General features: G+C 48.4%; 1 protein-coding gene across 1 annotated transcript; it reads left to right on the forward strand.

The window, feature by feature from the left end:
• Positions 1 to 1,953: 1,953 nt before the first annotated feature.
• Positions 1,954 to 22,404, forward strand: EMP1 (epithelial membrane protein 1). Its single transcript, XM_059082700.2, has 5 exons — positions 1,954 to 2,160; positions 16,862 to 16,974; positions 19,102 to 19,198; positions 19,313 to 19,453; positions 20,139 to 22,404. The coding sequence occupies exons 2-5, from the start codon at positions 16,897 to 16,899 to the stop codon at positions 20,300 to 20,302; spliced, it is 480 nt and encodes a 159-aa protein (XP_058938683.1). The 5' UTR covers positions 1,954 to 2,160; positions 16,862 to 16,896; the 3' UTR covers positions 20,303 to 22,404.
• The last annotated feature ends 250 nt before the right edge of the window (positions 22,405 to 22,654 follow it).

The following is a 22,654-nucleotide window of genomic DNA, read 5'->3' on the forward strand; positions in this document are numbered from 1 at the left end:
TCCAGAAGGACCAAATGACTCCTGCTCAAGTACCATAAGGGAACTTTCTGCTTTTTTCCTCTGTTCATCTTGAGAGGGAAGCAGGAGAGAGATTGCGTCCCCTCAAGGGGAAGCCCCAGGTTTCTCTTTAAAAAATGCAACCCGACCACATACTCCTCAGCATCCCTGGACTCTACCCCTGGACCCAGCCCCCCTCCACATGCTGCGGGGGGAAGGGAGAGTTTGAAACCCGCAGAAGGCCTTGGACGTGAAAGGCAAGCCAACAAAAGATGGGGGAAGGCCCGGTGGCGTGATGGGCTGGCCGACTGCACGCAGCTCTGGCAGGCTCTGCCTTCATTCTGCCTTCACAGCCGTGAGGGTTCCCAGGCCGCTCCACCAGACACCCTGACTCTCGGGGCTTAGGCTGATCAGAGATCACGGGACTCTTAACCCACTGCGGGGAGGGGCTTTTCTCAAACAGACATTTTTATTATCCAATGAGTGATGGAGTATGCGCGCGCGCATGTGTGTGTGTGTGTGTGTGTGTGTGTGTGTGTGTGTGTGTGTGCTGTTTCCCCATAATTCATTTCAGGTAATATTCCCTCCTATCCATTAAAAAATGTGTTTTCCTAAAAATCAAAGTAATGTCGGTTCATGTCAGAAGATTTGGAAGATATAGAAATGTGACCCAGAAGAAACAAAAATTCACCTGTAATTTTACCGCCTAGTTTCATAAACATTTTGTTGAATAGTCATCCGTCCCTTCTCGATTCTTTTATGGAATATAAATTCCAGGAGGACAGGGATCTTGCTCATATGCGTGACCCCGTGCTCTGAACAGTGCCTGGTGCACGGCTATGTGCAAATGCATTGGTTGGATGGATCAATAAATAACTCTAGGAGAATAATTTGAATTGAAATAAGTTGTCGTGATACAGCAGTGAACAGCAGAAATAGAGTTGCTTGGGTGTGGCCGACTTGGAACGCAGCTGCTCCTGCTAATTTGCTGTTCTCCTTGGGTCAGTTACTTCACCTCTCTGGGCCTGGGTTCCTTCTTCAGTAAAATACTCATTCTAGTTAATATTTATCAAGTGCTTACTATGCACCAAGTGTTGTTATAAGCTCCCTACGTGTATTTCTCACCATAAGAGGTACCGTCTACCCCACCTGTGCCCGAGGAAATGGAGGCATGTAGTCACATAGCTAAGAGGTGAGCTGGGCTCTGGACTCCAGCGGATGCCTGGCCTATGGGATGACATGACTTCTAGGGCCGCTCCCAACTCCACTGCTGAGTGAGAGAGGAGTGAGGGGCCCGAGGAGCTCAACTGTGGAGCAAGGTCCAGGTGGTTGTTACCTGGAGGTCAGAGAGCAAAGTTCATCACTAGACGACTTCCTCTGACTGAACGTGAGGAGTCTGGCTGCGCGTTCACGGAGCATAATTAAAGGGCCAGCCAGCCAGCTCTCCAGCACTGAGAGGCAGGGTTCCGGGGGCTCCTGGTGTGTCCCTTCTTCATCCCCAGCACCCCCCTCCACGCCCCCAGGATGGGGCCCAGGGTCAGGCAGGGAAGTAAATCAGAAGGAAATCTGATCATTCCCGACTGTGCACAGCCTCGGATGCATTTGGTCGGGGAGGAAGAATGGGAGTCTCGTGAGATGAGCAGCTAGGATGTCAGGGGGCAGGGCGCTGTCCCCCTCCCTGTCCCTCCACCCCCAGATGAAAGTGTGAGCAGATAACCTGTGTTTTGCTTGTATCCATGGTAACCAAGTCTCCTTTTTGATGAGGAGGAATGGGCTTCGGTAAACAGGTCTATTTGTGGGACTCCTGTTACTCATTCGAAGCAATGTCACTCCTTTTTCCACTGTGGTCTGTGTGTCTGAGTCACAGGGAGCCTGAACTGGCTTCTCTGAATTGATGGCTCCCTCCCAGCCTCTCTTGACCGACTGCCAGCTTAGCAGGGCGTAGCTTACCAACACTTTTTTTTTAAAGCCAGACTGATTCATAGAAACTCCTTTAAAGAGCAGTGAAAAGAAACCGCCCATCACACACCCCAGCACACCAGCGCAAGGAACTTATAACCTCGGGAGGCCAGCCCTCCCCTCAGTGCGGTCACAGACCTCCAGAAGAGCAGACGCCTGCCACCAGCTGCTGTCACCCAGGCACCTCGGTCGCTGGACCCTCAGGTAGGACAGCTCCCGACACCGTGCGGAAGCCCAGCGAACTTTCCTTCCTTTCCACTGCTCTCCTCCTTCTGACCTCAGGGAAGCTTTGCTCTTTCTCTTTTCCTTCGCTATTTTTCCATGACTCTTTGAAATGAGCCCTTCAAATTTTTGGCTAAAAAAGTGGAAACGGAGACAAGGTTGTTTTCCTTAAGGTTCAGTGAAATCTACTTTGACGGGGGCCCCGGGGAGTCGGGGCCGTCGGGGGGGCTGGGCTGTAATTAAGTCTTGCAGGAACTGGGTTCTTGCTCTGAAAGCGTGATGGGGGCAGGGTCTTTGGAACAGGATATTCCAAAGATTTGTACTAACTTCCTAGGATGCCACTAGCGTATCCTTTATGGGTTTTCTTTATGGAGGAACCACGAGGTACCTTTGAAGTGACAGAGTGTGTTTGCCTGATGTTGTCAATTCCTCTGTTTTGCTTCAGAGCGCTTCAGGACTTGAATTGTTTCTCTGTTTGCTGGTCTTTGGGGTGATGGTGGATAGACATCTGCATTTCGGCTTATTTTCGTGGTTACTTTTACTGCTGTCCTCTGGCTCGTTCATTCACTTTTATTTAAGTGTAAATGTTTTTTCTTTCCACGGGGTAGAAGGAGGGGGGTTGGTTTGTTTAAAGAAAACCGTGAGAGGGAGAGAGAGAGAGAGAGAAAGAGGAAACTCTTTCAAGCGGAGTTTGATATAAAACGCAGGACTGGTGCCTTTGGTGAAGTTGAGAGCCTGATGTGGATTCCAGAACTCTCTCTCTGGCCACATACGCGGAGGATGGGGAGAAGCAGGAGGGAAACTGGGTTTGGAGGGGAGGGGAACTTCATCTGTCCCTGTAAAAAAATCGCTTTGTGCTTTCACTTCAGAAACCACCCAATTTTAGTGCTGAGTGAAAATATGGCATATCAGAAAAATTAAAATAATTTTTAATTTTAGGTGGATGTGGGATTTTTTTTTTTTCTGCAGGGAAGGCAGTGATTGATTTGGAACATTTATCTTCTCACCCTTTCCAAAACATGGCTGTACAAATGCACACACTCGTGCTAATCATGAAAGGGATCTGGAAAAGGAAGACGAGTGATTTCTATTTGCTTTTTTTTTTTTTTTTTTTTTAAGGTTAGCATTTTGGTGGAGGCGTGGCCCATTTCAACAGAGATACTGGTGTATTTATTCCCCCAGGTAAACAAGATGAGGAGAATGACAGGATTCAGCTTGTCTGGTGAAATTAGGCTTTTTCTTTAGAAATGTAGTTCCTAGGAAGAGAAGATTCAAGAGTAATCAGCCTGTGTACCCGGTACAGGCAAGGCGCCTGGTAAAATTGCCCTCAAGGGGATGATTAAGCTAGTGCAAGGGCAACTTGTCAAGATTCAGGGAACTGCTGCTTTTGCTTGAAGTGTTGATTATTTCCCAGTTTACATGGACATGGATTAGGGAAGCCATTATTAAGTTGATGGTAGCGGTATCCTAGGAAGCTAGTACAGATCTTTTAGTCTGTGCAGGTTAAAACTAATAAGCTAGATTTAACTGGTCAGCAAATAGACAACACTGACAATTCTGGGGGCATAAACCATCATGAAATTCATTATTTGTGCGGCATCTCACTTTACGCTGGAGTTTTATAAATGAGCGAGTGTGCTGCGTGTTATTGCCTGGAGTTTGAGGGCAATTTAAAGAATGCAGTTCTGAGTCCCACCTTCCCCTCTTCCTCCAAGAAGTAGTGAGAGAGTTCCGTGGCTGAGGGAGGTTTTGTGGATTTCAGCTGTGAATCTTTTGACAAGACTGAACCGGGAGGGTTGTTTTTCCTCCTGCCCTCAGAGGTGGATCAAATTCCACCCCAGACTCTGAGGACTGGGGCTGGCGTGGAGCACTGTCTGGAGGGCTGCAGGATGTCCGGTCTGGCGTCCTGGTCCAAGGACCCCTGGATTTTACATTGTTTGAGGGTAGGACCCTGTCCTGGGAGTTGGCAGAAGGCCATCGAGGGCCAACCCAGGGCAGATCACATCCCAGAGCAGATGCTGGCCCCCTCCCAGGAGTACAGGGCAGCCTCTAGGAGAGGAAAGACAGCCCCTCCACAGACCACAGAAGAGACTGTGGCTTTCTCCACTCTTCCTGCTTCCCTCCTAGGCCAGACTTGTCCCATCCAACTCCCAGGGACATGCAGACTCTGGGGTACCTAGGGAAGGAGCTCCGTAGAGGCCACCCTCTATGCATAGGGTCATGCAGACCCTCTTGGCTTGGACTCGGTGGCTCTGGGGGTTTCAGCGGGTACCAGACCCCCTGGGACCAGCGCAGAGAAAGCAGTTAGAGACCTAGAAGGCTTAGAGGTGAAGCAAAATGGCTTTTCTGTAGACTCCTCAGAGCCTGACAGGGAATAGACCCGAAAAATGGCCTCAGAAAAGGGTACAAGGCAAATATAGTCACATTTCATCCTTGATTTTGTGCCCTGAGTTTGGCAGGGATCTTGGAGGTCAACCCACTCATTCTCTGCCATATGCAGAAATCTTATTTTCGCACCACCTTGGACGGATGGGAATTTTACATTTCCCTAAAATTGCCAGAGAAGAGGCTTGGTACCTCAGAAGGTACTGCCATGCCCACCCTCCTTTGCTGGATAGCTCTAATTACTAGAGTTTCTTAGATCCAGCAAAGTTGGCTTCTCTATAACTCCTGTACTTTGTTCCTAGTTCTCCGGTGCTGAAAATACCCATTCTATTTTCGTTGTTGTTGATCCATCCAATGCTCCTTATCCTCTAAACACTTGACCCTTATTTAATATTTAATGGATAAAACTTGATGCATCTGTATTATTATAATTACTACCTAAGATTCAGAAAGAGCAGGGAGCATGTTCGAAGCTCTGAAACTGTGAGCAGTCATCCATACGCAAGCGATCTGATTCTGAAGTCCTTCATTTTCTAAACACATGCCTATGGCTCCTTCTTGAACCGACCACATGTATACACATAGCTGTCTAGCACAAAAGCTCGGAGCCATTTGGGACTCTCAGATATACATACTCAGAGGGACACACCCAGTTACTACCACGAGGTCATGGTTAAATCAATCCAATGCCAGAAACACAGGCTTCTGACTTGGCCTTCTGGGGCTGGTCCCTTCACTTGGTCCATAGTGCATGCAGCCCACGCCTTTCCACTGTCAACCTCTTGTCATAGTAAGTCCAGGAACAGGCTGCCAATCAACATCACCTCGATCTAATTGCTGGTGGGCTGTCTGGATGTCAATCCCTTGAAAAGAGCTCATAATCCTTAACTAACGGAGAGCTGGAATTTTCTGACCGTAAATGTCCCCTTTCCAATACTTTTTCCAGTTCTTGCCAGAGGACCCTGGATTTCTGTTCAGTGAGCAAGGGAGCCCAGACACGCTTCCAGTGAGGAGTTTGCCTCAATTCCCAAAACCCCACTCCCCAGACATGCGTGTCTCAAGACCACTCTTTGTAACACTTCAGTTACAAGTCATTTCTCTCAACTTAATTGGGAGATCCGCTGATACTGGAGCACAAGGATAAAAGTAGAAGCCCTTGTGGGGATTGCTGTGTCTCTCTCTCCCCTTTTAACAAAATAATTGGGTCAACCTTTCCTTCCCTGCTGTGGAGATGGCATTTCTCTGGAGCTAAAATGGACTCCTCTATTCCTGGGGCCATTGGCCTTACGCGGATCTGGCAGTTTTCTTATTTCCCGAGCCTGTTTCATGAATTCTCTTTTCCAGTGGGGTAATTGAAATGGAGAACCCGCTGGGCTTGGGTTGAAATCGGTGTCACGAGTCCTGGGGTGGGTGCAGGATGGCTGAATAGGAGGCCCGAGGGGCCGTCGTCTTGTCCCGACTCTGCTGTGTGACGTGGGCAGGACACTTGTCTTCTCGATGGAGGGAACTGAGCTCGGTGGTCTCCACGGCCCCTTGTGGCTCTGAGACCCTATTGTTCTAAGATCCTACCATTCTTGTCGTGAGGAATCCCTGGGCTCACGCTAACAGCGAGCTTAATCCGTAAACGCTGGTAGGAAAGTGAAATGAAGCAACGTGTTGCACGGGGACAGGCATCTCACGGAGGACGGAGGACCCAGGCGGGCTCCTTGGCTTCATACGCTCAGAGATCCCTTAGGGACCGGGTCCGCGGGCTTCACCGTCGGGTGGCAGTGAGCGTTCACCCAGGTCTCGCAAGAAAGGTAAGAGGTCCGATTTGTGAAACCCGAGGAGCACCCGCTCAGATAAGCAGGGCCAGGCTAGCGAAGCCTTGTGGGGGTATTGACAACAGCAAGGGATCCGCCAGGAGCCAACCAGGCTCGGGCAGATGTGAGGACCTGGTCTTGGGGAAGGAGCCCCACCCTCTTGTCAAGGAGGGTGCGGCCGCAAAGGTGTGGATGAGAGCTGATGCGGAGCAGACCTCCACGAGGAAAGGGGAGGTGCCAGGAGGAAGGGGGTGGGGAGCAAGGGGACCGCGCGGGTTTCCTTAGGCCTGTGTGTCGGGGGATGAGGGGGGCAGGTGGAAAGGCCTGGAAGAGGGAGAAAGTGGAAAGAGGAAACCAGGGAGAAGGAGGAAGAACAAGGCAGAAGTGTGAAGATGCTGCACTCTTGACTGCCTCCCTCAGTGCCTTGGGACAGTCTTTAGGGCCAAATATTCCTTCTTTGTCTACCCCCCCCCCCCCCCCGCCGTGAAGAATCGTCTGCTGCTCATGGATGTAACATTTGAGTTTCCATCGAATGTCTGTGCCAACGGGGCGGTGATCTTCCCAGGGACGTTTCTTCCCTTTTCAGGAGGGTCATATCAGGGCTGACAGAAGAAGGGAGTCTTGGGTATTTTGATGTCTTCTTTGACATAATCACAGACCCTGCCTAGGAGGCAGGCTGGAAGGTTTGAAGCTCGTCTGGGGCTGTGGCAGTGGCGGCGAGGCAAGGAGGTGGGGAGTCGGGTTTGGCCGGGGCAGGCTCAGCTGGTGGCCCCCCTCAGCAAACCTAATGGAAAGAAGCAGTGTCCTTGCAAAGGCCCTTCGTTTCTTCCAATGGCGCTCTTTTGAGGGGCTCTGCTGACCCTCTGATTAACTAGGAGGCGGTGGGAGGAACAGGGTGAAGGGGAGATCCGGTACAAGTTCTAGAACTTCTGTCCCGACGTAGGAGAGAAAAGCTCGTGCTGCGGTGGAGGAGGCCTGACCTGGAAGATGCCAGGGGGGTGGGCTTCATCCTGACGCTGCTTTCACTCTGGAGACCTGTTTTTCCTCTTCTGTCGAGGACCTGGACTGAAGAACCCCAGCCCTGCTAAGCCACTAAACAACCAGTTGCCCTTAGAAAGAGCAACAAAGCCCGCAGCCCACCCCAGGCACTGGGGCGGCCCTGGCTGCACCTGCATCCGTCCGGGCCCTGCCACCTCCCGGGCTGCGGCCCCACTGGTGCAAGCCTGTTACCACCACCTACTGTCGGACCCCCCTCTCCCCCAACCCAAGGGCCCCTGGGGCCGGGCCACACCTTGATTTTCTTCCCAAACCCTAGTTATTATCTTGGCAACCTCTCCCTCGGAGACGTTCTGGCAGCCAGAACACTCCTCTTTTGTTAGAAGACAACGAGGCTTCCTTCCTCGCCCAGGGGACATTGCCCAAAGGCCTAACCAGCTGCGGGCCGGGGCCACGGGCTGGGCCCGGCCTGGCTGCCCAGGTCTGGCCCGAGCCTTGGCAGATGTCCCCCAGATCTAGCCGCTCCCCGACACAAAAGAGGACCAGGGGAAACCAGAGAGAGAGAGAGGTTATTCTCTTTGGGAACGTTTGGAAAAACAAGCTTCATGTTGCTTGTTTGCTTCTAGCAGAGTTGCTGGCCCTCACTTTCTGCCCAAGAAGCTTCAAGCCCATTTCGCTGGGCCGAGCTTCTCATTTTCCATGAAGGAACACAAAGAATAACCAACAAGTGTACAGCCTTTGCTCTGTGTCAGGCAGGAGCCCTTGAGTCCTCACACCTAGGCCACGAGGTCTGCAGATCACAGTTAAAACGGGCTGGAGTTTCAACGTGCTTGAAATAGCTTACAATTTTGTATGTCCACTATACCTCATCAACACTGAATTTTTTTTTTTTTTAAGTGGTACAGTCAGGAGTTGAACCTGGAATCTGTGCTCTTTTTGCCGCTCAATACTGGGTCTCTCTAGGAGCTGCTGTCCAGAGAGGGTATGTTATTTTCCCAAAGTTAGCAGTTAGTCAGAGGCAGGATTTTTATGAGAATCTGGTTTTCACATAGATGCTCTTTTTTCTTTCTTTCTCGTTTTGTTCTCCTTCAATAACATCCTCCTACCCCCACCCCCAGTTCCTCATCCCCACCTATGGGAGAATCACGCTAGCCTACAGCAGTGCCGGAAAAACATCACCTTTTCTAGAATAACCCCCGTTCATGAGAGCCCACATTTGGGAGGTGCAGTCCCCTTACCCCCAGGACCATGAAAAAATAGTTGTTTTCTTTGGAGCATGTAGATTCCTGTTACTTTGGCTACTTGACTGCTGATGTTTCTCCTGGTCGTAAAAACTGCCCTGTGCACTTGAAAACATCAGATCCTGGAATGATGTGTATACAGTGAGGTACAGCTTGAAATTTTTTCCTTCCACACCGAACATCAGACATCCAGAAGCAGGAGGAAATAGCCTTTCAGGATTCTTTTTCTCCACATGTTTCCCACGGAGAAATTAATGCCCCCCTCTCCCACCCCTGCATAAAAAACAATATTTAGAATGGAAAAGTACACTTGACATAAAACAACAAGAACAATGGTCAGAAAAGCTCATCCAAGGTCTCATCCACTCAGCCCTGCCTTTAATCCCAGCCTTTTCCTCCTCCGGATACATCCTCTATGGCTGCTCCCCAAAGAGAGTATTTCCTTTTCTGTTGGACATTCATTTTGCCAACCCAAATGATCCTCAGTGGGAAAGAGACATATCAAAATAAACCAACAGAAGCAAAATGATCCTGATGTGTAGAGGACAGAAAGGCATTCGTGCCACCACCCTGCACAGTGTTCCCAGGAGAAGCACAGCCACAGTTTCGGGTACGCCACGAAGGAAGATGGGCAGTTGTGGGCTGACTCGTGGAGATCGCACGACCAGGAGTGGCTTTGCCTTTCATCTTGTGCCTTGGAGAAAGCACTGTGTCTTGGTCGGAGAAAGCGTTCTTCAAAGTCTGCAGGTACCCAGAAAGAGATGGGGATTTCATTGAAAGCATCAATCAATGAAAAGACAGAGTGTGTCCCGCAGGCGGGTCATCTCAGGACAGTCTTATGACTTAGTGAGATTTGGGGATCTCAGGTGATGTCCTCTGGCTAATTCTCTGATAACCTGGAAGTTCTGCTGGAAGAGTGACCACTTTAGAAAAATGCTAACAAGGGAGCATTAGACAAAGGGCAGAAGTAAGATCAAGGTAGTCATTGTCAAGAGCAGCCTCTGATGTGTTGTCAGGACCTTTCTAATGGAAGGGGGTCTTGGTAGGTAGTGAGCTCCCCGTGACTGGAGGAGTTTAAGCATGATTTAGATAGCTCCTTGGTATAGATTTATAGATGAGTTTCATGCATTGGGGAGGAATTTTAAAGCCCCCGTTCAGTCAGAGATTCTGTAATTTAAAGAGGTAGATAGGGAAGTTAAATACACAAAATAGTATTTAGAAGTTTAAGATTTTTTCTTTGCATTTACTTGTTTCCTCTTGAATAAAAGGGAACAAACACACATATAACCTTGAATATTCAAATGTCAAAGCTAGTCGGAGGACTTCCCTGGTGGCGCAGTGGTTAAGAATCCACCTGCCAATGCAGGGGACACGGGTTCGAGCCCTGGTCCGGGAAGATCCCACATGCCGCAGAGCAACTAAAGCCGTGTGCCACAACTACTGAGCCTGTGCTCTAGAGCCTGCGAGCCACAACTACTGAGCCCACGTGCCACAACTACTGAAGTCCTAGAGCCTGTGCTCCGCAACAAGAGAAGCCACTGCAATGAGAAGCCCGCGCACCACAACAAAGAGTAGCCCCCGCTCGCCGCAACTAGAGAAGGCCTGCACGCAGCAACGAAGACCCAGTGCAGCCAAAAAATAAATAAGAATTAAAAAAAAAAAAAAAAGATACTCAGGAAATATTCACAGAGTTTGCCTGTAGTAAGATGTTCAATACATAGTTACAGTAATATATAAATAATTTCTAAAACTAATACAGGACTAAAGTTCACCTGTATAAAAAAGGGGGAAACATTTTCTCTGTAGAATTCTGTTGTTTTTTTATGAAGACTTCAGTTACTTTGATATTGATTGTTTTTCCACAGCAAAGAAAATATTGCCTTCCTTGATCCATTTATTTGCTCGCTGAACAGATACTTGGTACCTGTCATAGACAAGCGTCTCTTTTCAGGAACTTAGAATCTTAGGGGTGGGGGAGTGAAACATTTCCACAAATAATTCTGTTACCAGGCGGGCTGCCACCGGTGATTTTACGAACAGGAGGAAAAGGGCTACTTCTGTTTGGGTTTAAAATTCCTGGAGGTGTTTGGATCCTCTTTCCTGATTGGTGGTGGGGTGGTGGTGTGTTTGGAAGATTTGAGAAGAGGAGTGACTTGGTCGCATAACCCAGTGGCACAGAGCATATGCTTAGGAGGGAGGAGTTCAGAGAGAGGATGGCGGGAGAGGCTGGTGGTCCTGAGCTGGACATGACAGTGGGAGTGGAAAGTAAGGATACACAGCAGATAAATACTGGAGGAAGAGGGCATGACCTGACTGTGTTAGTTTCAGCAACGAAACTGGGATGATGAGGACACGGGAGGGGGAAGGGGAAGCTGGGACAAAGTGAGAGAGTGCCATGGACATATATACACACTACCAAATGTAGAATAGACAGCTAGTGGGAAGCAGCCGCGTAGCACAAGGAGATCAGCTCGGTGCTTTGTGACCACCCGGAGGGGTGGGATAGGGAGGGTGGGAGGGAGGGAGACGCAAGAGGGAAGCGATGTGGGAACATATGTATACGTATGGCTGATTCACCTTGTTACAAAGCAGAAACTAACACACCATTGTAAAGCAATTATACTCCAATAAAGAAGTTAAACAAAAAAACTGGGATAAGAGGAAGGAGTGATGGGGAGGGACTTTGGCACCTGGTCATTATTGCTCCTGTCTCCCCAGAAAAGCCTGGGCTGTCTTCAGCTGCCAGGGGAAATGACTAAACTGTCTTCTGGCTAGCCAGCCAGATCCACAGGCTTCTCAGAAAGCTATCTTGTGCCATCTGGTAGAGGATGCCTCCACTTTGCCTTTGTCTGTGAGACTCTCACACGCTCCAAGTGAATCACAGACATTTGAGCTCTGTGGGACTCCCCCATTGCTCACACAACCCCCAGATCCCTGTTTCTGATGATGTGACACCCCCAGTCTCTGGCAAGTTCTTCAGTGACTCAAGCCGAGGATTTCCATCGCTTCCTTTGCCGGAGAAGTAGGTTTTAGGGGCTCTATTCTGTTGTATTGCTCCCAATTATTGTTCCTTAGACCACCTTCAAGCATTGCTTCCCCTAGACTCTGGTGGCGCTCAATAAACACACAGACTCCAGGGCAGAAAGAAAGTTATCTGACCCCTAGCTTAGCAATCACGGAGCCAAATCACTAACATCTCAATTGTCTGTTTAGAAGTCAATGATTCTCAAAGTCTCTGCAGTATGAGTTACCCATCAGAAAAGGAAAGGTGTCCACAGAGGCCTGATTAATTTCTCCTGGTCAGAACGCCCTACAAGTGTTAGGCTACCTGAAAAAGGCAAAGAGGAAGGCAGTCTCAGGGATATGTTCCTTTGATTCTTTCATTTGGTGGTGGTGGTGGGGGCGTGGGTGTAAGAGGAAGGCAAGGAACCAATAACGACTTAAGTGGGCGGAGCAACTAGAGAGGGCAGTTATCTTTCTCCCTGACATTAGTTATTCATTTACAGCGCCAATCTCCAGCAACCGTGATCTTCGGGCTCATTTTCACTAGCTGTAATAAGTGTCCTGTTAGCAAAGAACTTCATCCAGATCTAGAGTGGTCAGTGGTTGTGAGGCTTGTATCGGGGACAAGGGTGTAAAGAGGCCACCGTGTGGTCCGGGCGATGCGGGAAGAACAGGGGAAGCATGGCCAGAAACAAAGATGGCGGTGGTGGAAAAGGAACCTGCGGGCCTCTCCGTCAGGGCAGAAAGAAGAGCAGGAAAGGGGTAAGGAGGGCTTGTGTGTGGCTCTAAGTCGCTAACCTCCATTTCTCTTAATGATCACTTCTCCCTAGAGTCAGCATCCATGCCTCCTCTACTTTTCTCAGTTTCCCACCCAGCCCCACGGAGCGCTAACCACCCCTGTCCCCAAGCTTGCTGGGTAAATGAGGGTAAAGGGGGCGATCCTACTCTGCTTCCAGTGGTGGGTAGAGAAATGTGTTCCTGGCACCCCACATAGAACAGTCAGTGGACATCCTAGCCCTTGAGAATGCAGTGGATTCACTAGCTCTGGTGGCCTGGGTCCAACTCCAAGGACCATAGATCTCGTTGTTAGGGAAGTCCCAGCAACCACGTGACAAACTTTGGGACGTTCCCCCAAGCACCGATGCTCTGTTGGGGAGGAAGGTGTGGCGCCCAGCTCTTTAGAACCTCCATGCCGTTATCCTCTACTGCCTGGTTTGAGCTGCCCGGCTATGACTAGGGGTCTGCTTTCCGTTGGCGCGTGCTATCCATAGCATTTTGGAGAGGAGGGAGAGAGAACTCAGTTATTGTTTTAGTGAAACATACTGCCACGAAAGAAAGTTGTAGCAGCCAATACTTCCAAAGATATAAATGCTCAGAAATGGTCTCTTTTCGGTGCTTTTGTCTGAAGCAAGATACACACGAGGTCAGGGAATGAGGCTCTCAGAAACCCTCCCTGCCTGTGAAGGGTGGGTGGATGCCATGGGAGCACGAGGTCTTCTTTTATTTCTACCCAAACCTCTCTACTACTTGATAGATTCCCCACTCATCTGCTGGGGGGCCTCTAGTATAAGGACTGAGTACCTAGGGATGATCCAGGCCAGACATTTAAGAAGACAGTTCAGGGCTTCCCTGGTGGCGCAGTGGTTGAGAATCCGCCTGCCGGTGCAGGGGATGCGGGATCGTGCCCCGGTCCGGGAAGATCCCACATGCCGTGCAGCGGCTGGGCCCGTGAGCCATGGCCACTGAGCCTGCGCTCCGCAACGGGAAAGGCCACAATAGTGAGAGGCCCGCATACCGCAAAAAAAAAAAAAAAAAAAAAAAAAAAAGAAGACAGTTCATTCTGCTTGCAAATGTGTGTTGGGGAGAGCCATTGAAATTAAAGGAAGCCCCTCTAAGCTGACAATGGATGACACTAAGAAAAACCTGACAAATTTGGGGCAATGAAAAATGGGGAGGTTACTATATGTGTTATGCAATAGCTGCAGCTAAGCAGCTCCTACTTCTGGCTGGATCCAGCAGCCAAAAGTGGAGAGAATTGTGTGTTCCGTGCACTGAGAACACTTGCTAATCCAAGACATTTTGCTCCTTCCTTTGGTGAAAAGATGTGGCGTGATTACAGAAATCTAAATACCCTGAAAGAGAGTCGCTTCCTTGTTGGATCCCGCCACTCACTCCTGCCTGCACCCCGCAGGGGAATAACGATCAGGCGGGGCTGTGGGTTAGGTCAGAAGCGAGGGCCACTGGCCAGGAGCTCGCGCGCCCCGGGGGGTGCAGTGGGCCAGCCACGGTGAAGGTGCAGGGTAACTGGAAGGCAATTATGTTCAAGTCATCAGAATGGACAGTGTGAGCCGGGGCGAAAGGAATCAGACTCAACTTTGGAGGGTTACAGACCAGTCCAAGGAGATGGAAAACACCGCTAGGTCCCCAACAGCATGGAAGGGACGAGACTCAGAACATTTTCCTCGACCTCATTTAAGAGGCCTCACCTGGTGTGTTATATTCTGTCTTGGGTCCCTCAAACCCTATCAGGAGGAAGGTGTTTGTAAATTAAAAGCAAAGGAATAAAAAAGTCATTTGTAGAGCCCAAGGAGGATTCAACATGACTTGTTATATAATATTTTTAAAACTAAATTTATTTATTTTAATTTTTGGCTGCACTGGGGCTTCGTTGCTGCGCGCGGGCTTTTCTCTAGTTGCGGCGAGCTGGGGCTACTCATCGTTGCGGTGCGCGGGCTTCTCATTGCGGTGGCTTCTCTCGTTGCGGAGCACGGGCTCTGGGTACACGGGCTTCAGTAGTTGTGGCTCGCGGGCTCTAGAGCACAGGCTCAGTAGTTGTGGCGCACGGGCCTAGTTGCTCCGCGGCACGTGGGATCTTCCCGGACCAGGGATCGAACATGCACCCCCTGCACTGGCAGGTGGATTCTTAACCACTGTGCCACCAGGGAAGCCCACGTTATATAATATTTTAATTCCCTGCATTCAGAGAATTAATTCACGCCTGTTCCTTTCTCCATGAGGAGTGAGATCAGGATCGAGTGATGGTGTGAATCTTGGAGGTGCCGGGAGGATGGGTAGCACAGGGCTGAGAAGAGTGAGGTTTCTCCTCCTCATCCCTAAGGGGGTGTTCCTAGAGGTCCTCCCACTCAGGGGGCAAGGATTAAGCATAAAGACAATTTCTAAGAGGACCTAAATGATTTTATACACCCTGTCTTGTGAACCGGAACTGGCACTTAACATGGGGCAGCCTGGTGACGGATGGACTGGGTTGGTTTGGTGCCAGCTACTCAGTTTCATATAATAATAATAATAATAATAGTAATACTAATAATCACCACGAAAGCAACCCCATTGGTATCTGCCATGTGCCAGGCACTGTGCTGGGAGTTCTCCGTATATGATCCCGTGTAACCCTCACATTTCCCTTTATGGTTAGCATTGCAATAGGAGGAAAGTGAGACTGGAAGGTCAAACAATTTTATACGATTCTAACTCAACCTCTGTCTAATTCAAAAACCTCTTTTCACTGTGCAGTAAAGTCAAGCAGAAAATTGAGGAAGTGTGCAAGGACCTGAGAAAAGCAAAACTGCATTTGAATGTGTGGGGAGATTATTAATAGCAGGCATGAAAGCTCCAAGCTCTCCCCTGAAGCCGCGGGATAAACTTCATCATTTTGGTCATTCACAGTTCCATTGGACACATTTCTACAAAAAGAATCTAGGTGGCAGGAAGTGCTCGGATGGGGAAGGAGGGCCCCGGGGTCGGGCGGGGGGTTGGAATGGGTCGGGTGGGTAGTGGGGGCCAGTGTCTGCCTCTCATTCCTGGCCTGTCAAGGGCAAGGCCCCTGGGGTACCGTAGGTCATTCTAGATTTTGAGTGCCTGATGAGGAAAGGGAGAGGAGATCAAAAACATCGGAAGCGTTGGAATGATTGTATCCATGCTCTCCAGTAAATACCCGGTCCAATGTGAAAGGGGCTCAAGCACACTCAACGCCTCCATTAGATGAGGTGGAGGGAGAGAGAGAGAAGTGGGACACAGTTACTGGATGTGCACCGCCAAGGCCTCCCTGAGAGGGGACAGCCACACATCCACCCTGCCTAGGGTGTGAATCACCTGAGCCCTTTCCTTCTGGAGTTCCCCAGAGCCGGCACCGCCTCTGAACTGTCTTGGGCGTGAGTGACAAAGCACTCCTGTAGCTGACATTAATCAGAATAGCTGCCCTCTCATGCATCCTTCACACTTCCTTTCTTTTCTAGGTTTGATGACCCATGGGCTCCTGTCTTCTATTCTGCTGAGATTACGGCTGACCGCTTTCATTTACCCATGCACATTCTTACTCTTTTTGAGTTCCCCATCCTCCCCCCCACCCACCCACCCACCGTGTGATGGATGCATTTGTCCATCTGCTCTACTGAGTCCTGAAGGATTGGCATTTGGGTAAATGTCGCGCACAAGCCAGAGGCACATTTGGTAGTCTCTCAAGCTGCATCCAGCCCCCAGAACTGTCATATTGAATCATAGGAAATATAACCCTATGCCCCCAGGTCAATAGCAGAGTCCCCACCATGACGCAGCCCAAAGGCTCCGGTGCAGTAATACCAGTCTAAAATGTTCCATTGGTAGATGATCAGACCATTAAACTGTAATTAGGTAGTTATAATTATTGAATATCGAACTGCATTATTATAGTAGAAGTTGTGGCTCTCACGTTTTATATCTCATCTGGGATCAAATTAGTAGCCCATTTCAGTCTCTGGGCATTGAGTAATAGCTGCTGATCTGAGGAAAATTCGATTAAAATTGCCAGGTGAGAAGTTTGATAGAAGCGTGGACACTTCCCTAGTGGAAAATAGAAATTTATATGACATTGTTGCACAGAGACCTCGAAATTACAGCTGTGAAAGGCCTTTTGAAAACCAAAGTCCTACTTTTGGCCTCTAAAACACAAACAAAATAAAATGATAACAGTTACCATAAAATTTTCTTGTTTTGAAACAGGCTGTATCGGAAGGATGAGTATATAAATACCTGAGAGGCAGAATTCTGTTTCTGTTTAGGTCTATCTAAATAGACGAATAGGTACTTGGGGGGAACTGGGCTAACTAGTTGTTTGCAGGAATTTATGATGAAATCTTGATGGTTTTTACTGCAGCTCTTCCTGATTTTAGCAGCTAGCCCACCCAGGTGGGAAAGCTGAATTATCGCATTGAATCTGACAGTAACCTCTCCTTTCCCTTTTGTGTTCTCCTTTCTTTTCAGAACTCTCTTCACTCCCAAGCCATCAAAAAGCCAAGATGTTGGTGTTACTGGCGAGTATCTTTGTGGTCCACATCGCCACCGTCATCATGTTATTTGTTTCCACCATTGCCAATGTGAGTCGCATTCTTCTGTTCATTCATTCATTTGGAAGTTATTTGCATATTTACATAAAGTGCTACACAGGACGTTTAATCCATAATCCCTGCCCTTTGTGAATTTACAGTTTAGTCATGGAAAAAAATAAACACATACTTGCACTTCAAACAACTAAGTAACAAGTGTCTACATGAGTGATCCCGCCAGGCTGGAGAATACAGCCAGGCTTCTCAGTGGAGGTGGAGCTTGGAGGACGGGTAAATGGGTGGAGTTTCTCTCTGCTAAAGATGCAGTGTGAAAGGAGCATGGGATGCCTTCTAGGTGTGCCGGCCCAGGAGCCCAGCAGGGGGGGACAGGCTTTGTTCAGGGCATAATGAGGACACCTGCGCGGCAGGGCAGAACTTCCCTTCCTCCTGGGGACCTTGATTAGAAGGAGAAATGGGAGTGAGATCATAAGACACTTTGGTGGCCCGACCGCCAAATTCAAGATCTGGCCTGAGAGTAGCATGTGAGAGTGGAATTTTGCAAGATTAACCTGATTCCCCTGAATTAACTCAAACAAAACAACCTAAAAATATGGAGGTAGCAACAGGCTCTTCTCTCTGAACCTTGGGCTACTCTGACCTCTAGTGGTAGTGGTGCATTGTGCTTTTCTCAGAAAAAAACAAGACCGCTCCTTGGACCTAAAAACCAAGGCCATCCATCACTAGACAGACAAAGATGGTTCCAGAACCTGTTTAGGTCCCTGTTACAGTTGAAGGATAAATGGGTTTTAGAGTTCAGAGTTTTGCCAACATCGGTGGGTATAATTATAGGCAAGGCTAATTGAAGCATCACTGTGATAAGCCAGAACGCTCACCCACGTGGCCTCCTCCAGACGCTAATTTAGCCATTCTGTTCTGTATGCTGCCCTCCAAGTCTCTCAGGATAACAGGTCCGATAAACAACTTCAAACTGTATTCGTGGATGCTGAGTGCTGAATATCTGAATTATCAGCTTCTGATATGGGGCTGGACACAGAGTTGTTTATTAAATCAAGAGCAGGCAGGCGATTTGACATCCTGGCCCCGCTTTTCCAATAGCTCTCATTTTAACAGACACTCTGTGTAGACAGGGCTGGGTGTTTGTTTTCCATCCCAGAAGGATAACTGTTTTGCTGGCACCGTGGTGAGCCGCGGGGAACACATTTTGGTCATTCTTCTACTTTCAGCTGCCGCTGCAGGAAGCCTGTGGCTACACTATGTTATTATGGAATTACTTTGCATGTTGTGACGATCAAGGTTTATCTTTCTGTTTAGATGAAAGTGGCTTATTGATCACCCGGCTATTTTCTTCGTTGTCCTTTATGTTTCTTACTTTTTTCCAGTTGAACATTTTTCCTTAACTTTTTTCCCCTCTAGCCAGGCCCTTCCACGAAACAATCTTGGTAGGGTGTATGAATTGTGCCTCCTTAAAACCAATTTCCTCGGGCTTCCCTGGTGGCACAGTGGTTGAGAATCCGCCTGCTGATGCAGGAGACGCGGGTTCGTGCCCCGGTCCGGGAAGATCCCACGTGCCGCGGAGCAACTGAGCCCGTGAGCCATGGCCGCTAGGCCTGCGCGTCCGGAGCCTGTGCTCCGCAACGGGAGAGGCCTTTCTTAGAGCCTTAGAATTTTAAACCGCGATGGTTGAATTACTTCTTTCCTTTTTTTTTTTTTTTTTTTTTTAAAGTGATGAGGGATGCGAGGCCCAGAGAATGAGGTGACTTTTCCTTGGTCACACATTCTTCTCTCTCTTTTTTCTTGGGACCTTTGTGACTTCAGTTTTAGTGAGACCTTATTTCCACGAAGAGATGAAAATAAACCATGTTTATGGCTCAATATGGAGTCTTGGTTAAGATGTGGTCCTGACACAAGGTGATTTGTTGTTTCCTTTCCTTTCAAAGCAGGGGGTTAGTTTTTAAACAACTTTTTATTTCTTTTTAAAATTTACTTCAAAAAATTTTTACTGGAGTCTAGTTGATTTCCAATGTTGTGTTAGTTTCTGCTGTACAGTAAAGTGAATCAGTTATACATATACACATATCCACTCTTTTTTAGATGCTTTTCCCGTATAGGTCATTACAGTGTACTGAGAAGAGTTCCTTTATTTCCTTTTGATTTCAGGTCTGGATGGTTTCAAATGCTGGAACAGGATCAATAGGTCTTTGGAAAAACTGTACTTCCTCTGTTGTCTGTGAGGATTTGCTGTACAGCGGAGAAGGTGCGTACAAAGATACTGTACTCAGTGCTGACGGTTCGTGCGCTCAGGGAAATGGCCAGCCCCCCGGGGACTGGGAAGCCTAACACCCTCACTCCCCCCACCCTGTGTCCACAGATGCCCTCAAGGCAGTGCAGGCCTTTATGATCCTGTCCATCATCTTCTGCGTCATCTCCCTCGTGATCTTCGTGTTCCAGCTGTTCACCATGGAGAAGGGCAACTGCTTCTTCCTCTCCGGGGCCACCATGCTGGTGTGCTGTGAGTATCCGCTTCCCCAGAAAAAGCTTTCCCGTAGATCTCACCATGGGCGCCCCCGGCAGCTTGAACAGCTGAACCCCTGGGGCAGTGAAACCGCCTTGTACAATTTATGCTCTTTGGGAGAACCCCTGATAGCTGCCTGGAATAAGAACCCCCGTCGGCTTCATTGTTTAAACCTGGGCTCCCGGGCAGCTACCAAGTGGCTGGAGTCCGCCCTTCAGTGGCACTTGTATACAGGACCCCTGAAGGGGGCAGGGGACGTGGGATTCCTTGGAGAGATGAAACCGCTGCCAGAATGCCTGCAACGATGGCCATTTCCACTCTCCTGTCGGTCTTCCCCGAGACACGCAGTTTGGTGGAAGGCGTGTTCTTCTGCATACCTCAGGCAGCCTCCCCTTGTGTGCTGGGGTCCAGATGGGAAGGCTGAGGGGTGGACCCGAGATGCTGCGTTTCAGCCACCCAAACCAGTGCAGATGTGAGAACTCGAACACCTCTGATTGGCCAACACAGCCATCAAGCTTGGTTTGGGGCCAATCGACAGAACTACCGTTGGAGGTCAAATTTCAGATTTCATTTTCCCATCGCTCATGAGGGAAATAGGCTCTTCCTAAGGTTATAAAATCTTTTTCTTGGTTTTCATGTTAAGAAACCAAACCAACCGCTAATCGTCGTTTCTCGCCTGCAGGGCTGTGCATCTTGGTGGGGGCCTCTATCTACACACATCACTATGCCAGCCCTACAAAAGGGAACGGGGACAGTCACCACGGCTACTCCTTCATCCTGACCTGGATCTGCTTCTGCTTCAGCTTCATCATCGGCATTCTCTATCTGGTCCTGAGAAAGAAATAAGGCTGAACACGTTATCGGGGATCTGGGGGGTGGGGTGGGGAGGAGGGGGTCCTTGAATCTGGGAGAGGAGTGGAAGTTGCTAAGCAGGAAAAACCAAGAGAGGGAATTGGGGGGAGGGGCAGGCAGGGGGGAGGGGCTGAAACCCAAACATGACAGAGGGGGTCCTGTACTGTGCAGCCCCTGCCCCGCGAGAAAGCCGTGGGCTGGGCTGGGTGCTCCCTGGATGCAGGCCAGAGGGCCTCCCTCCAGCCTCCAGCCTCCAGCCTCCAGCTACATACACTGCCTGGGGCCCCAGCAGCTGCCACATTGCTGGCTCCACTTCCGAGGGTGAATTCAGTCTTCAGACCCACTGCTCCTAGTTAACATAGCGGTACAAGTTCCGGCAAGGGCAGATACTGTTCCTGTGCAGAATACGCCAGGCTTGGAAGCCATCCTGCCCTTCTGACCCAAAGCAAAACAGCACCATCTGAAGGGCCCTGTGGGAGGACTTTGGCCAGTGAGCCATTATCCCTCGTTGGAACAGAGATTTAGCTCCGTGGTATTTGTGACAAAATGGGAGGAAGAGAGATAGTGATTAAGGCTAAGTTGGTGGGTTAGCTAAACTGAGAAAGAGAACTTTTCACAGTGGAAGGCCTGGGGCGTGGTCAGAACCCAGACTAGACCTCACACAGCTGTCCCTCGTGGAGACCTCTTGCTACAGACTTGGCTTGGCCTCTCCTTTAAAGCCAAGGCGGCTCTCTGGAGTTTCTGTAAAGCCACTAAAGACCAATTCAGTGGTGGAAGCACCACACAAATTATGGGAAAAAGGGACAGTCTTATAGCAGGGTTATGTTAGAGTCATGTTATTAGGAACCTCTCTCCATGCAATCAATGTTTGTCTTAAGTATATAACGTGAGAGAGATGGACAGAGACCCGTGCAACACAATCTGTTACTCTCCCTCTAAATTATGCACTTTTGAGGAAGTTTTATCTAATTAGCCACGTTGGGGACCAGGGCTCCCTAGGCTCAAAGACAGCTCTAGCTTTGACATGAGCTGGAGGGGTTGCCTTTCAGAGGTCCTGCCTATCCCACAACACAGGCGAGGCAAGACAATTCTGGAAGCTTCTTAAAATACACACAAACCAAAACCAAACAACAAATCCTTGGATGAAAGGTGCTATATCATTGTCAAGTATTAAGCATACTGGATTTCAGTCACAATAAGAACAGAGTGTCTGTGCTTCCAGGAAAATAAGAAAATTTCCGTGAAAGAAATAAAAATATAGGTGATGGGCAGATATTTTCTTTAAGGGGAAAAAAAAAAAAACCCTGAAAACTCTTGTGGTACCCAGTCAGATGGTAATTGAGCTTGTCTGCTGCCACAAGAGTGTTTCTATATAGGACTTAGAAGTATGGTATTAGTATGGTATTCCTGGTTAAGCAGGCATTGCTCTGGCCTGGCGCAGCTATTTTAAGCCATCTCAGATTCTGGCTAAAGGTTATTTTTTTGGTGGAAGACATTTCCTTTACCAATCTGAGAATATCTACCTTAGGAAGAATCTGAGATATCTTGCCTACTTTTCATCTTCTAGCTCCCTCTTCATCCCGTTTCTTAGATACATTTCCTTTTGGGGAGCTATTATGCCACAGTTGCTGGTATCTATGTAAAAGGACTATTACTAAGCATATTTCTCTGTGTTCATTCTGGTTAGGGGAATGTTGAGAGCTGGCCACCAAATGATCTGGGCTGTGGGGAAAATTGGTTGGCAAGCAAAAACTGTGGGAGGATGAACTTTTAAATTATGATTTAATGATCACATGATTTTAGAAGGCTGTCTTGAGTGCAGAAGCAGATTTACATATCAGATACAGCCAAAAGAGATACTAGCATTGTGTTAAAAAGTCAAACTGTGACTGGAGTGAACCATGTATTCCCTTGTCTTTTACTTTGTTTCTGTGCCATTTATGTCTCATGTAATTTGCATTACGTTGGTGGGTTGTTCTAGTACTGTATTTCGCTTCTTCTTTAATAGATTGGTATTTCATATACTATAATTGTAAATATTTTGATACAAATGTTTATAACTCTAGGCATATAAAAACAGATTCTGATTCCCTTTACCGTGTGAATGTTTTCTTTCAAAAAATGTAGGAAAAATGTGGATGATAATGACATTTATTCCTAATTAAGTTGTCAGTCAGTTCGATTTGGACAAGTTAGCATTCATCAGAGACATTAAGCTACTTTCTGGAACTGAAAGTATAGTTTTATCTTGCTTTAATTAAACCTCTTAAGCAAAAAATGGAACTTCATAAGCTAATACATTAGAGAGAGGTAATTATCTTGAATCAGAATGGGTTATGACATTAA

This window comes from Kogia breviceps, chromosome 12 (genome assembly GCF_026419965.1).
Source record: "Kogia breviceps isolate mKogBre1 chromosome 12, mKogBre1 haplotype 1, whole genome shotgun sequence".
In the NCBI taxonomy this organism is placed as follows: domain Eukaryota; kingdom Metazoa; phylum Chordata; class Mammalia; order Artiodactyla; family Physeteridae; genus Kogia; species Kogia breviceps.